The sequence below is a fragment of the Podarcis pityusensis genome (genome assembly GCF_964106645.2).
Source record: "Podarcis pityusensis genome assembly, chromosome: 7".
Taxonomy (NCBI): Eukaryota; Metazoa; Chordata; class Lepidosauria; order Squamata; family Lacertidae; genus Podarcis; species Podarcis pityusensis.
In genome coordinates, this window is record NC_138031.1 from 88,017,708 (window position 1) to 88,034,411 (window position 16,704).

At 45.1% G+C, this 16,704-nt stretch overlaps 1 protein-coding gene across 5 annotated transcripts in view; it reads right to left on the reverse strand.

Moving 5' to 3' along the window:
- Nucleotides 1–16,704, reverse strand: part of AFAP1 (actin filament associated protein 1) — a 60,699-nt gene that overhangs the window by 25,378 nt on the left and 18,617 nt on the right. For all 5 annotated transcript variants that reach the window (XM_081015160.1, XM_081015158.1, XM_081015159.1 and 2 more), the window contains exons 6-7: nt 16,415–16,594; nt 1,676–1,768 (exon numbers count right to left, since the gene is read on the reverse strand). In XM_081015160.1, coding sequence (XP_080871286.1) covers nt 1,676–1,768; nt 16,415–16,594 — 273 coding nt within the window. The remainder of the gene's footprint in view (nt 1–1,675; nt 1,769–16,414; nt 16,595–16,704) is intronic.

Genomic DNA, 16,704 nt, shown 5'->3' on the forward strand with positions numbered 1-16,704 from the left:
CCCCTGGACAGTCATGTGTCAGAGAAGATGCCTGTAGGAGAGGAGCCTAGCCATGAACAGCTGCTGCTGCTACTGCTTCTGGGTAGACTTCCATCAACTCAGAACTCCCAGTCATGCAGAGGTCCCAACTGATAGCAGCCTTACTGCACAATGCTTTTTATATTTGTGGTGCTAAGAAAAGATAACAGGAACAAAATTAGCCTATCCACATGTACATCTGAAAAGAGCTGTTAAATCTTTTCACAGTACACCTTTTACCCTCTTTCTCTTCATTCCACCTCCCAGGGATTTCTATATTCATTTTCTTTATGCATATATTTAGTCCTTGATCTCACTATGCTCCAAAATTTAAGCATTCCTTCATTGTGCTGATGTTCCTGAAAATATCTGAATAATGGTGCTGGAATCCTGCCTGTCCTTATAACTTCTGTGCTCACAAACAGTCAGAGCTCTCTTTGGCAAACACTGTGCCAAAAACAACATTCACAGCAGTTGCAGAAGAAGATTGCTCTTATTCCTGTGTGAGCGTGTTGCAGTTGTTTTGAGGGAAAGCATTTTTCCCATTTCCTTTTTGCAGTAACAGAAAATTACTTTTTTGTAATTCGTTTTCCTCCACACAGGCTGATGCCCCAGCACCCAAAGTACACATCTCCTCCTCATCTGTTCTGCTAACTTGCAGGGAGGAGCAGCAGCAGCAGCAGCAGGAACAGTGGCAGCAGGGGTGTGCAGTGAATGGAAACCAAGTTTTCCTTTCTCTCCTCCATCACCCTAATGCCCTGGGCAGCACAGCACATCAGGGCAGAACACCCAGAGGACTAAGCAAAGCAGCCCAGAGGAAAATTACCGTGCTTTTTCATCTATAAGACGCCCCCATGTATAAGATGCCCCCTATTTGGGGGGACTGAAATTTCAGAAAATGGGGGGAGATGGCAAAGCTTTTTTTGCGGAGCACTGCCCAGAGCTGTTGAGCTTTTTTTGGGGGGGGGATTACCGAGGGTTGTTGAGCTTTTTAAGGGGGGGAATGCCAAAAACTGCTCACCTGCACACGCCTCTCAAAATCCGCCTCCTGTCTGTCCCCTCGCCAGCAGAAGCTGCCAATTGCCTGCCCAATTGCTGCAGCGTTGGACAATCGACACCACCCATTGACGCAGCAATCAATAACACGCACAATAGCCGCTGACAGCAACCAATCAAACGCCCACCCTATGCACTATCCATGTATAAGACGATGACCACTTTTTAGCATGGTTTTTAAGGGGGAAAACCTCATCTTATCCACGGAAAAGTATGGTATGTCTCCAATGGTTCCCTGGGCTTCATGCCCTGAAACTGGAGGGTATCATTTGTCTACCATGTTTGACTTTAAAGATCAGGCAGATCAGGAAACCAAAAATGAAAGGTAATTAACAAGAAAACTAAAAGGACAGCGATCTTCCAATTTTTTCAAAACAGACATGGGGAAGGGTGCTTGTTTTGCAAGTCTGTGTGCCTGAAATGATTAGCACACAACTAGCAAAAATGTATTACTTAAAAATGTAGAAATCCTCATTTAAGATAGTGACATATATGAAGAGACTCTCAACCAAACCATTATTCTCAGAAAAGGTTAACTACCCATATTTCATGGTGCAACACTCATACACTGCGTTTTCCAGTAGTCTTATTGTACAATTACCTTTTCCAGTTCAGTCTTGTGAACGGGAGAATTAGATGAAGGTCCATCTGAATCTGTAGCTCCAATATAGTTGCTGCAAACTTCCTTAATTACCTTCAAATAAATGCAAAAAGAAAAGAGGCATTTTTTCTTGAAACTGAAGATATTGTACTGGAGGGGAGGAGAACATATAAGAGATTGGGATTGTAGTTAGCTGCTATCTTGAAAATATCATAAATATCAAAAAAATATGAATTCCGATACTTCTCAAGGATGCCATCTTTTTATACTTCCCATTATGTTTAGTCTGCTTCTTTATGCATGTCTTGGAGGAGCCACAAGGTAAAGAGGTGGAAGGTTTCAACTTCCGTAATAGCTAAACCCAAATCTGAGCCAGAGAAAGGCTTGCATAAAAGGGCCCTGCAAACCAACATAACAGGACTGAGCCCTGAGGCAAATAATACTGTGTCAGACACATTAAATACAGGTTATCCAATGTAGGAGCTTCAAAACAGCAATGCAGAGAGTAGGGACAGCCATGGATCCCAATATAGTCCATTCCCCTGAGAGGTGCATGAAAAAATGATGAAACACACACACAAATGCCACTTTTGCCCTGGCTGGAACAAGCCAACAAGACTTCAGGTATGGGGTTGACCTTTAACTCTGCTCAGTCTTGCTGCTCAGGACCAGGGCTTAGGATTGCTTGACCCATCTCGCTTCTTAGCCTTGTTGCACAACCACCATTTATAGAAATAGCTTACAACAGTTGTCTGACCCTTCATAATTTTTAAAATTTCCATTGATGCTATTATTTTTTCAAGCATCATGTACCATATCAAAACAATTTTATAGCAAGTGTAAATTATGTAAGTTATGTTGTCATTGCATTATTCCACGCCAGGGGTCAGCAACTTTTTTCAGCAGGGGGCCGGTCCACTGTCCCTCAGACCTTGTGGGGGGCCGGACTATATTTTGGAAAGAAAAAAAATGAACAAATTCCTATGCCCCACAAATAACCCAGAGATGCATTTTAAATAAAAGCACACATTCTACTTATGCAAAAACACCAGGCAGGCCCCACAAATAACCCAGAGATGCATTTTAAATAAAAGGACACATTCTACTCATGTAAAAAAATGCTGATTCCTGGACCGTCTGCGGGCCGGATTTAGAAGGTGATTGGGCTGGATCCAGCCCCTGGGCCTTAGTTTGCCTACCCATGTTCCACGCCATTTATTTCAATGCAAAGAAACGCAATGCGGGGCACGGGGACGGCAATCCATCACATATCATTTGTGGAATGAAAACAGCAGCAACAGTAAATACAGATAGTATTCACTAGATTGATTTCAGTTCTGGGTGTGAGACGAACAAGCATACATGGGAAATTTCCGCTCCCACTTCTGTTTTCGCCAGTCATTCCTGACAGCAACAGAAGACGGGGCTGGAATGGAGACATGTCCTTGCATGAAACCTCCTTCCCAACATCACAATAGAATGAGTTCTTTTTTTCCTCTAGTGCCAGCCAGATCTTCCTACTTATTTTGGCATTATAGCCAGATGGGATACGGATTTTCTGTTCTGCCACTCTGGAATATATCTCGATGGATTTTTCAGCAACACCACTATACTTAACAACTTTTTCTTGTGTATCACAGGCACCCCCACAAGACTAGTTAATTCTTTTCAAAGCGTCTTCTTTTTAAAAAATTGGTAGGAAAGATGGAGTAACAAGCCTGATTTGTTGGACAAAGTGCTAAGCATTTTTATCTAAAAATGTGAATTCTAAAACAGGTTTGGAAGTATTCAAAAAAATTCAAATGGGTGTTCTTCCATTTACTGCAAATGTAATGTACTTACACAAAAAAAGCTGCACTTCTGCTGCTGCCTCTTTCATGACCCTGACAAAATTGCTCATATTTTCAGCATCTGCTCATCCCACAGAGTCAATTAGTTTTGGCCACACACAATAATGGAAGTCAAAGAGAGGACACAAGAAATAACTTGGCAGTGATCATGAAGCTGTATCTGTGCAGTCATGCATTTTCTCAAAGGCCTTATTTCACCACTACAGCAGGAAGGGATCCAGAGTCCTCACTGTCCTCAAGACAGCTGTTTCCATCCAAAAGAGATCGCTACAAAGGACGCTTTGGTGGGTTGTGGGTAGAGACCTGCACACCCTCAATCCCACTGCAGTGGCAATTTTATTTGATTTAACCATGCTCCTCAAGCACAAATCAACAAATTAAAAACAATGAAATCATCAATAAACTGAAAATTATAAAACGGCAGAAGAGATCCTGCAGCACCAGCATCCGATCAGCTTCTGAATGTAACTGAAAATCATGGTTTTGACCTGTGAAGGCCTAAAGGACCACGCAGAACTCCTGAGGTCACCTTCTCCACTCTGCTGCATTACGATCCTTAAGATCAACCTGGATCACCATTTTGACTACACTATCTGCAGACCAAGGTAGCAAAAAGAGGCATGTCATGGAACTGAAGACATGTCAAACCCTGAATAGTTTCTAGATAAATTGTAAGGGATTTTTACTCGGGCTGATTTTAATTGTTCAAATAAAACAGATGTAGAGTAATAGTAATCCTTGCACTGTGTTATTTGTGCTTCGGTGGGTATTTCTATCCTGTCTGAAGGAATGGGCTGGTTCAAGCTAGAAATCCAAGTAATAAATAGAATGCAAAGCCATATATTTTAGTGACACAGCAAGAGGCTAGGCTTGTTCACGGCATTATCCTTCCCTTTTAAGGTATCTTTCGATACTGCATGTATGCACTGTTGAAACTACTGCAAGATCTCCGTGATAAGTCATACCAGATACTACTGCAAGAGAAGGTCGCCCATGTATGTACATAAGCAGCTATGGGTAATGCAAACTTGCTTTTGTCAACTCTGTGCAGTCACATAGGGAAGATGTGTTCTCTGAAGAAAGAGTAGCTCCTAAGTAAGACAGGCCCTGGAAAAGTTGTCTCCCTCCTGCCTCTCAGATTTAAGACATGTTGCCTGAAGGTAGACCAGGGAGAAAACATAGCTTTCTGTACTTTTTCTGCTGAGGTGGTACAAAGTTCAGGCGATGTCAGCATGGTATATAGAGCTGTCCTGTACCTCCAGAAGGGAAGCAAAGGCACTCTGGCCCTGCCAGCCCCATCCACAGGACTAAGGACCAATGGCAGGTTGCACCCCACCCTAGCAGGAAGAACATCAGGGAAAGGGAAAGACCAGACTGGCCCCAGTCACTGGCCAGAGACTAGAAGGTTGCTCTCCACCACCAGCTCCACCTGGAAGCTTGCCTGCAACTACATCGTGAGGCCATGGTAGCCCTTTGCAACAGCCAGAGGACTAATGGGTGTAGCTGCGTCATTTCTGTCCAAGTAAGGATTAGGGCTTTCATAATGTTTGCCTATCAAGAAAAATCAAGAATGGCCTAAACTACCATTGATAACTATAAATATGTATTTATGCCGGCTCAATTATGGGATGGTGCTAGTTTAATTCTGTACTTAAGAGCCTCTAGTTGACCCTAACGCCTTGTGAATATTTGCAAAGGGTAGTACGTAGGTGACAGCAGGTGGCGCTTTAAGAGAATGAAGACTGGGAAGGAGGGGGGACCAATCCCTTGAAAAATAACCCGAGAATTACACAATTTGTGTGATATGCAACACATGGTCCAGACAGGATTTTTTCCAAAACTCCATCTTATTACATCATACCTAGAATTGTTTACAAAACCTGGAAGAACCTTTTCAGAACCTGAAACAAGCTGCTGAATGAGACACATTTCTGACAAGAGTGGCACTTCAGGAAAGGTAACAGCTGGAATGCCATTGTTGTGGCCATAGTTGTTGCAAAATGTTTGTACAGTGGTGCCCCGCAAGGCGAATGCCTCGCAAGACGAAAAACTCGCTAGACGAAAGAGTTTTCTGTTTTTTGAGTCATTCCGCAAGACGAATTTCCCTATGGGCTTGCTTCGCAAGACGTCTTGCGAGTTTGTTTCCTTTTTCTTAAAGCCGCTAAGCCGCTAATAGCCGCTAAGCCGCTAATAGCCGTGCTTCGCAAGACGAAAAAACCGCAAGACAAAGAGACTTGCGGAATGGATTAATTTTGTCTTGCGAGGCACCACTGTAATTTGATGGCTTTGAGATTTACAGTACTGAAGTATTGTGATCACGATACACAGAGAGTCATATTTCTTTCTTCCCTGTCTTTTGTTGGAAGTTAAATAAAATGTTGAGATTTTACACTATAACCAAAATGACTTCTGTTTGCTATTTCTGAATATACTAACTTTGCGTATGCTGTTTCTCCAACGTTGGGTTGTTGTTGTTTTTAAAAAAATCAATATAATCAGTTTACTTATGAACACACATGGGATTATCATTATGTCTAAACAAATATTTTAAAGCACTTTGGACCTGATTCAACTAAGCAGATGCACAACACTAGCAGAATGAGACATTCCTCTCCTCCCCCATGTATCCCCCAATGACCTCTGAGGGGCCTGGAGACCCTCCCTGAACAGCCTGTGCAGGGGGAGAGGGGAGATCATTCTGTTGGGCAAGCTGAAATGCTTTCACTGATGAAACCATTGGAAAACCTTGATGATAAATTATTCCCCCAGCTACACACAAAAAAATATTCAGAACAGCTACTGAAAAGTAAAAGGTGCAAAGTTTTCCCCAGGAATTTTATCAGAATAGATATATGGTTGATTATTTCACAATATGCGGCAGATGACTAAAGAAGAATTTTGGTGTATATTATGCAGTGAGTATGTTAAATAACAAGACTTGACCAATTTTATCCAAAAGTAAAATCTGAAGAGCAAGATTTATTTTATTTCATGTTACATAGGATTAAACATTTCCCCTTATTACTATTGAACAATGTGCAAAAAACACTTAGAATGAGTTTAAGTTATTAACAGATGCGAGAGAAAGAGGTGGCTTTGCCCTGCCAGACTTGAAACTATATTATGAAGCATCATGCCTCTGTTGGTTAAAGGAATGGATTAAATTAGTGAATGAAGAGTTGTTAGATTTAGAAGGATTTGATAATAGATTCGGGTGGCATGCATATCTGTGGTATGAAAAGAAAAAAATTCATAAAGGATTTGAAAACCACATTTTTCGAAGATCATTGATAGAGGTGTGGGAGAGGTATAAAAATTTGTTGGAACCAAGACTCCCCCATTGGCTTTCACCATTGGAAGCGATGAGTGTGAAAAAGATAAACATGAGGGGGAGGTGGATAACTTATGGAGAATTGATAGTAAGAGAGGGGGGGGGATGGAAAATGAAGACTTACGAAGAGGTGAAAGAATTTGTTTATGATTGGTTGCACTACTACCAGATTAGTGAAATGTTTAAAAAAGACTGTAAAATGTGTGGATATGAAGGAAAAGAATCAAAATTTCAAATAGAGGTATTGAATAATGAGTATAAAAATTTGTCTAAAATGTATAGAATGTTGTTGGAATGGCATACAAAAGATGAAGAGGTGAAATCAGTAATGATACATTGGGCCAGAGACTTTGGTTATAATATACAACATGATGATTGGACGAAATTATGGAATGAAAGGTTAAAATTTACGGCGTGTACCGCGTTGAAGGAAAATGTAATGAAAATGGTATATAGATGGTACATAACGCCAGTTAAATTAGCTAAAATGTATAAAACATGTAACAAGTGTTGGAAATGTAAAGAAAAAGAAGGAACTTTCTATCATATGTGGTGGGAATGCAAAAAGGTGAACGGCTTCTGGGAAACGATATATAAGGAATTGAAAAAGATGTTGAGATATACATTTGTTAGAAAACCAGAAGCCTTCTTACTAGGATTGGTAGGTAATGAAATTAATAGAAAAGATTGTAAACTTTTCCAATACGCTGTAACAGCTGCAAGAATACTTCTGGCGCAAAGATGGAAGCAGGAAGAAATTCCAACTGTGGAAGAATGGAGAATGAAACTGACTGAATATGCGGAGTTGGATAAACTGACTGGGAAGATTCGATATCAGAAAGACCAAAAGTTTATCGAGGACTGGGGGAAATTTACAGATTATCTGAAAAGCATATGTGATGCACAGACAACGCTTGTTGGTTTTGAAGAGTCTCTGTGAAAAATTAAGAAATATTGTAAAAAAGAAAGTAGGAGAAAGGAAGAGGAATGATTAAAGGCAATAATAAGTTCAGAAATGCGTTAACAATAGAAATTTTAAGGAAAGATTGGCAGAGAAACTGAGGGAAGTTAAAAATTGATGAATGTGAGAGTTAATATGAGTTGATTGTATAAAAATGTTTGGAATTGATGAATGTGAGAGTTAATATGAGTTGATTGTATAAAAATGTTTGGAAAATGAATAAAAAATTATTATAAAAAAACCCCACTTAGCATGAAGTCACTTAAAAGTGCTTTGACAAGACAACTATTAGAAATCTGCAACAGTTTTTGGGATTCTTGGCTACATAATCCATCCTCAAGTATTGGAATGAAACAACACCATGTGCCTCACCTACTTATACTTAGGAAGACCTACCTCAGAGATTAAAGGAGAAAGGCAAAGGAAATGGAATAATATATTTTAAAAAAGAAGATTATCTTAAATTCCCCACAAATAAGCAGAGCATAGAGTAGGGAAAGCAAACAAACCTGCCTGATCCATCTGAACCTTCCTAGTGCTCCAGAGTATATATATATATATATATATATATAGCCCATCAAACCAGAATTGAAAGACACAGGAAAAAAAGTAGGACGGTAGGTAGGCATACTGATGTTTATGGTGTCAGGGAACTGCCATCGGAAGGAAGGGAAGTGAAAGGGCTCACACAGGTTGGGAGAGACTCAGCAGCTGAAGAGGGAACCAGTAGGGGGAGAGGAGCTGAGCTGAGGGAAAGGGAGCTGGAGGGATGGCTCAGAGACACTTCCAGCGAAAACAGTGGGGAGGTTTCAGGACCTCCTGTAGGGACACCCACTCCTCGCCGGAAACTGTCACGCAGAGAGTCCAGAAGACGTGTTTCCGTTAAGGAGCTTTTATGTTGGAAGCGATTCCGAAAGCAACCACTGTCGGAATCTGCCAGCGACTGACGGAGCCATGTTTAAGGGGCTCCGTTACAGACAGAGGTTTGCAAACTTGACCAAACTCTGAGGGACTAGGATTTTACACACAAGCAGCTCATCGTCCCATCACAGCATTCCGACAGTCTCCGTGAGCAGCTTGTGCAGGAGAAGGCATCATGAGCAACCCAGCCGGAACCGGAGAAGCAGGAGCTGGAGCGGGTCCAAGCCTGGAAGAAAGGTACCGGGTGTTGGAGGTCCAGCTAGCGCTGCAGACGGCGAGGCTTGAGGAGAGGAGGGCTCAGGATGCAGACAAAAAGGGGAAAGACACCCAGCTCGTCAGAAAGGTACCAGGATTGGTGCAGAAGTTTGGGGGGGAGCCCAAAGACTATCATGGCTTTCGGACAGAGATGCAATATGCCCTCAATCTGCAGTTTGATGAATTCCCTGACGAGGAATCACGAGTGGCTTTCGTGATTGGGCATCTTGAAAAGGGGGCGAGAGACTGGGTTAGACCCCTGATGGCAGCGAATAGTGACGTCCTAAAGGACACGATGAAGTTCTTTCGCGCCATGGATCTGATGTTTTCCAGCGATATTGAACAGGGAGTGGTCCGCAGACAGTTAATGGCTTGCAAACAGGGGAGCCGATCTGTCCGTGAGTACTGGACTGAGTTCACCATGTTGATCCATAAATTGGGGTGGGATCTATCGGCGGAACCCATTCAAATGCTCTTTGAAGAAGGGCTTTCTTCGGCTGTGAAAGACGAACTTTCCCGGGCGCCCAGGGCGGAGTCTATGGACCAGCTGACCAAATCAGCGCTGACCATAGGAGCGCGCCAGGAGGCGAGAGCATTGGAGAGGCGGGAAGGGAAGGGGGAACGTTGGAAGGAGTTCCGCATTCCAGACATTCCAGAGCCAACTTTCCCGCCGGCAGAGCCGATGGAAATCGGAACAGCGCGCGCGCGCGCAGTTTCAAAGCCCAGTGAGGGGGGAAAGAAGGAGGGAAAAGGCGCCCGGAAATGCTATCTCTGCCAACAGCCAGGTCACTTTGCCAGAGTCTGCCCCCAGAGGAAGGAATGGCAAGGGATGGTAGGAGCTGTGGAGGGAAGAGAGGAAGAAATACCGAAGCAAGTAAAAGCCAACGCCTGGCTGCCACCGTCGGGGCACAGCAGCCAGGCCAAAGAGCAGTGAAAGTGCCCACGCCAGAACCTCCTAAACCCGCCCTAGTGATAGAAGTGGCGCTAGAGCTGCCAAACGGACACCCTCTAAAGATAAAGGCGCTGTTGGACTCAGGCAGCTCCTGCAATTTCATGAGCAAAGAGTTTGCAGCTGAACACCAGATACAGACGATCCCTTTAAGCAACCCCCTGCAGGTGACCACGATCGATGGCAGGGAGCTGTTGGGAGGAGAAGTCAGCTTGCAGACCGTCCCAATGATAATGAAGGTGGCAAGGCACACCGAACTGATAGCGTTTAATGTGGCCACCTTGGGAGGAGCTCCCATTATATTGGGGATGAGCTGGCTAGCGTTACATGATCCGCTGGTGGGCTGGCATCAGAGAGTGGTTTCTTTTGGTTCAGCACATTGCTTAGAACACTGCAAAGAGGGAAAGGGTTTGGCAGGGGCCCAAGCCACCCTAGCAGGGACTGAAGTAACGGAGAACGTGAAGGTACCACGACAATACGCAGATCTCCGCGACGTCTTCAGCGAAAGGGAAGCTGACCAACTACCCCCGCATAGGCCCTTTGACTGTCAAATCAATTTACTCCCTGGGGCACAGCTCCCTGTAGGCAAGCTGTACGCCATGTCAGACAGAGAGATGCAGGAGCTAAGAGAGTTCATTGACAAGAACCTGAAGAGAGGGTTCATCAGAGAGTCCAGGGCGGTGGGGGGCAGCCCAGTGTTTTTTGTGGATAAAAAAAAACACGAACAAGCCGAGGCTTGTGTGTGACTTCAGGGCCTTAAATGCAGTGTCAGAACCAGTGGCTTTCCCTATGCCCAGGATTGACGACATTTTGACAAGGGTCAGGAAGGGAAAGATTTTTACTAAACTGGACCTAAGGGGGGCGTACAACCTGATACGAATAAGGAAGGGGGATGAATGGAAAACCACCATGTTCACCCCTTTGGGGGCATTTGAATATTTAGTTATGCCCTTCGGCCTACAAGGAGGCTCCGCGTGCTTTCAATCGTTTATGAACCACGTCCTGGGGCCTTTGCTTTACAAGAATTGTGTGGCCTTCTTAGACGACGTGTTGGTGTATTCTGAGAATGAGGAGCAGCATGTGAGAGACGTCAGAGAAGTGTTGAGCAGGCTGCAAGCCAACCAGCTGTGGGTGAAACTGGAGAAGTGTCAGTTTCATACCAAGGAGGTGGAATTCCTGGGGTATCGCCTGTCAGACAAGGGATTGGCCATGGATCCCGGCAAGGTCCAGGCGGTGCTGGAATGGAAAACACCCAAAACAAGGAAGGATGTGCAGAGGTTCCTAGGATTTGGGAACTTCTATCGTAAGTTCATCCGAAACTTTGCCCACCTGACGGCGCCCATTACGGACTGTCTCAGCAGTAAGAAGAAGTTCGTTTGGACTGAGGAGGCGGAGCGAGCATTTGAGGAACTAAAAAGGGCCTTCGCCTCGGAACAACAACTCCTGCATGTGGATTTACAAAAACCGATGAGAGTGGAAACTGACGCATCAGACAGAGCGATTGGGGCGGTGCTTCTGCAGCCAGGGAAGGAGGAGTCAGAGTGGAGACCGTGTGCCTTTTTTTCGCGAAAGCTGAACAAATCCGAGAGGAACTACACGGTGTATGACCGAGAACTACTAGCCATTCATGAGGCGTTCCGGAGATGGAGGCACCTGCTAATTGGCGCACAACATAAGGTGCAAGTGTGCACTGACCACAAGAACCTAGAGTATTGGAGGACGGCACGAGTGCTCAACCAACGGCAAGTGAGATGGGCCCAGGAGTTCTCCAAATTTAACTTTGAGATTGGTTACGTGCCAGGCCCAGAGAACATTAGGGCGGACGCTCTCTCACGCAAACCTGAATATTTGGAGGGGGAGGGAGCACCCGAAGAGAGACATGTCATTCCAGAGGACCGCTGGGTGTGTGGGGCGGCATTGGTGGGACAAAGAGAACTGGTAGAGGAAACAGAGAATGATGAATACGCCCAGAATAAGCTCAGAGGTCTTAGGGGTGAGGGAGAGGAACCAGGGGGTTTCGAGGAAAGAAATGGAGCTTTGTATTACAAAGGGGCACTGTATATCCCTGAAGGAGACTTAAGGGGGAGGGTACTCAAGCAGTTGCACGACAGCCCCACGGCGGGGCATTTTGGACAACACAAAACCATGTGGTTGGTCACCAGGGAATTTTGGTGGCCTAAGGTGAGGGAAGATGTACGGGAGTATGTAAGAGGGTGTGAGCAATGCCAGCGAGCCAAAGGGGAGAGGCGGGCACCGGCGGGGCTATTAGAACCCTTACCAACCCCAGAACGACCTTGGGAGGCAGTGTCGATAGATTTTATGACTGATCTGCCGAAGTCCAAGGGGAAAACAGCCATCATGGTGGTGGTAGACCTACTAACAAAGATGTGCCACTTAGTAGCCTGCTCGCATGCAGTCACGGCGGAAGAGACAGCGAAGTTATTTGTAGAACACATTTTTAGGTTGCACGGGGTGCCATTGAGGGTGGTCTCAGACCGAGGAAAACAATTTACTTCCAGGTTCTGGAGGAAGCTCATGAGCTTACTGCAGGTGGAGGTCAACTTTTCGACTGCCCGGCACCCTGAAACCAACGGGCAGGCGGAAAGAGCAAACGGGGTCCTCCAGCAATACCTGAGGTGTTATGTCAATGACAGAGAGAATGACTGGGTAGAAAAGTTGGCGCTGGCGGAATTTGCCTACAACAATGCCGAGAATGTGTCCACAGGGATGAGCCCCTTCTTGGCTAATTATGGGTGTCATCCCAGGGCTTTCCCAGGGGGAGAAGGGGAGAGATGGGGTGTCCCGGCAGCCGAGCATTTTGTAGAAGAAATGGAAGCAATCCATCGTCAGCTCCAACTCAACTTAGAAAGGGCGAAGGAAGAATACAAGAGGCAGGCAGACAAGAACCGAAGGGAAGGTGAAACCATAAGGGTGGGAGATAGGGTGTGGCTGTCAACCCAAGGGTTGCCGTTCAAAGGAGGTTGTAAGAAATTAAGACCCAGGAGATTGGGTCCCTTTGAGGTCATTCAACAGGTCAACCCAGTGGCTTTCAGGCTCCGGTTACCCAACCACATGAAACTGCACCCAGTATTTCACAGGTCGTTACTGTCACCGTATGAGGGGGGACGAGAAGGGATGGCCACTCGGGGACCGGTCATAGAAGAAAGGGAATGCAGCAGCCATGTGGCAGAAATCCTCGACGCCAGGTGGAAGGGGGATCAGGTGGAGTATTTGGTAGCGTGGGAAGGAGAACCGGAGTCAGAAAACACTTGGGTAATGGCAGAAGATATCAATGACGAGGTATTGATAGAAACGTTCCATCAAAGGTTCCCAAGGAAACCTCAGCCTGTGGAGAGGTTCCGGAGGGAATACTTTGGGACCACCGATGAGGAGGAGGAGTTGGAAGGATTCTTGGAATCGGAAGGGGAAGGGGAGATGGACTCTGAGGAGGAGGAGTACTTCGAGACCAGGAACCGCAACAGGTGGAGAGAAGTGTTCGGGACATCGGAAGATGAAGGAAGTTCATTCCGGGGTTTTGCCTCCTCACCGCCCGTAGAGGAGGGGGCGAGAGGGGATGAAGGGGGCCCTGGAGGGGAGGTGGATGTCAGGGAACTGCCATCGGAAGGAAGGGAAGTGAAAGGGCTCACACAGGTTGGGAGAGACTCAGCAGCTGAAGAGGGAACCAGTAGGGGGAGAGGAGCTGAGCTGAGGGAAAGGGAGCTGGAGGGATGGCTCAGAGACACTTCCAGCGAAAACAGTGGGGAGGTTTCAGGACCTCCTGTAGGGACACCCACTCCTCGCCGGAAACTGTCACGCAGAGAGTCCAGAAGACGTGTTTCCGTTAAGGAGCTTTTATGTTGGAAGCGATTCCGAAAGCAACCACTGTCGGAATCTGCCAGCGACTGACGGAGCCATGTTTAAGGGGCTCCGTTACAGACAGAGGTTTGCAAACTTGACCAAACTCTGAGGGACTAGGATTTTACACACAAGCAGCTCATCGTCCCATCACATATGGTATAGTAGTAGCTTTCCATATTGAGGCACACTCTGTGTCAAGAACCTGTTACCAATAGTTTAAGCAACCAGAGGAAGTCAGACAATATAATTCAGAAACCCAAATAGAGCTCAGAGACCAACATCAGCACTTAGGCTAAGTTCTTATCAGGATATTGGGCACAGAGAGACAAAAGAGGGAGGGAATCCTGTATCAGAAATTTTAACTAACAATTCCGTTTTTGAGATCAAAAGGTAAGGGACAAATACTACAAATCAATGTTGTGAAAGAGACTTTCCTCCAACCCTTTTCTGGTTTAGACCAAGGAAGTAGACTTTATAACCTGATGAAAATCAGAGTTCAAGTAACATGCAAGGGAAAGGTTTTTTACGGATCTGGGGAAAGTGTTATGCAAGAATCCAGCACAAACAAGTAGGCACAGGACCTAGGCTCACACAAAGGGAACTCAGAAGAAGCATATACAGTTAGAACTGAAAAGGTGCCGTCATGCAGGCAGGGCAGGAAGTTGGGAGCAGGAGCTAAGCTCAGGCTACAAGGCAAAACAGAGACAGGCAAAAGAGGCTCCAGAATAGATCAAAGGGTCTCTGAAGCTTACCGCTACCAGGACAGCTCCAAAACACACTTATTCAAAAGAGGACTCCCAACTTGGAAAGGAGCATGGACACATAGGAGGAGATCCCATCAAAGGAGGATTCCAGACAGGACAAGACGGCACAAGACATGACAGACCTGAGGCAAAGAACAAGGGGCTGCACCAGCCAGCTGTGTGGAGAGTTAGTGGGGAACCTGCTGCTTCAAACACAAAACTTTAAAGGAGATATACAGTACACTCTACGATAGGGCAAGCAGGGGAAAGATGTGACTGTATTCACACTGCCATTTGCCACCAAGCGGCACACTGGTGACTAAACCACAATATTTTATAAGGCATTTAATGAAGATGTCGATTCTGGGAAGGTTCCTGTATTGCAAAATAGCTCATTTGCAAGGAAGGAGTGGAGTTAGAATGAGAGAAGGCTGCATGTGAGACAGGCTTCCACTCTAGCCAGTGTATCTGGTCTCTGAAGCAGAACAGGCAGTGTGAAAATAGCCCTTCAGTCCTTACAAGGTAGCTGCTCCCTTGTGCAAACGGGCATGAATCAGAATGCCAATTTGCAAACGAAACAGCATGTAAAAGCAAATGGGAAAGAATTCTTCATGAACTACTTTAATAAATTTCAAGAGCCACTGGAGAAAAGTTACTTTGCCTGAGAGTCCTTCTGAAATTAATTTAGGCTTCAACACTGCAAAGTAGGTGGAAGTATATGAAAAACTGAACTTTAGCAATTACAGGCAACTGCTTACTATGTGGCAAAAGTGCCTTGATAAGAGTAGTAGCATCAAGCTCATTCCGTTTCTGAGGTCAAGGACAACTTTCTGCCAAAATTAATCACCTGCCTTTCTATTGTGCTTTGTCAGCATGCAGTTGGATTTCAAAATATGGACGCTTCGGAGCCCCCCTAAGGCAGGAAAATTTTAAGTGGCTACTACAGAATCATAAATACAAACATTAACACTTTTTGCCTTAGATTTTTAGAGAAACAATACTTTTTGACTACAAAAAGATAGCCCTAACATTCTACAATGTGCAGTCATCAGCCAAGCTGCAATTGTTTGGAACAAAGTCCCAATGGCACAAGAGAAGTGAAATCTGGTGACTTTTAAGTGAACTGAATCAGGACTAACTTTAGGGCCATTTACATTTCAGCTACTTCGGATCACGTTGGTGAAACCTGAATAATTACCCTTTTTTAAATAACCAAACATATGAACAGAAAAAAGTAAAACAACAAAAAGTAGGAGTTGGGAGTGAAAATTTGATAAGGCAGAAGCAGATTAAAAGATGAATGAGCACTAGGTCACATCACCAGTTGATTGAATCATCAGAGGAGGACAACAGCAGCAACAACAGCAACACCACAATGAGCCATGTCATACAATGTTTATGTATGGCTTAAGGATACTAGTGGGCTGAATTATCATGCCTCCAGTAGCAGCTGGCAGGATGCATGGGGTGGAGCTGCGCTGCTCTCCCAACCCCCCAACACCATGTGTGGCTGCTACTTAGCAAGGGGCATGGCATGAACAGCTCAGCATGATGCTCAGTGTGATGCGCAGCAGCAGAGCCAATTTGACTCTCCTGCCACAGTGTGGGGGACCATGCTGCGCTGCCTGCACCTCACCCTCTCAGTAAGCAGCAGCCAAAACATGGCGTTGGGAAGCTGGGAGAGCAATGTAGACCCACCTGCACCACACCATGGGCCAACGCTGCTGCATGCCCCAACGCCACGAGTTATGGAATAGTGCCAACACTTCACACTTCAAACAGATCTTCCAGTTTACTCACATTCTTAAACACACTTTTATGGCACCAAGATCACTATAGGAAATGGGACTGGTTAAAATTGCAGTACGTACCTTCAGCCATTGATCTGCCTGCTCCTTGCTCTGTACAGCAAGCACTAAAGCATCTTGCCCCTGGTGTGTGATTTTCAGCTCATGCTTCTTCTTTTTACTATCTTTGGGAATGTATGTAATACTGCAGCCACTCAACAAAAGTTCCATCTGAGGCTGTTGGTCCTTTGAACTCTTATAGCACTAAACACACAGTTAAGAATGATATTAGGACAAAGCTTCATTGTGCGCAAAAAGCAGCTCCAATCTAAAGCTAAAAAAATAATAAATTGCTTCATCTTTCCACTAATCAA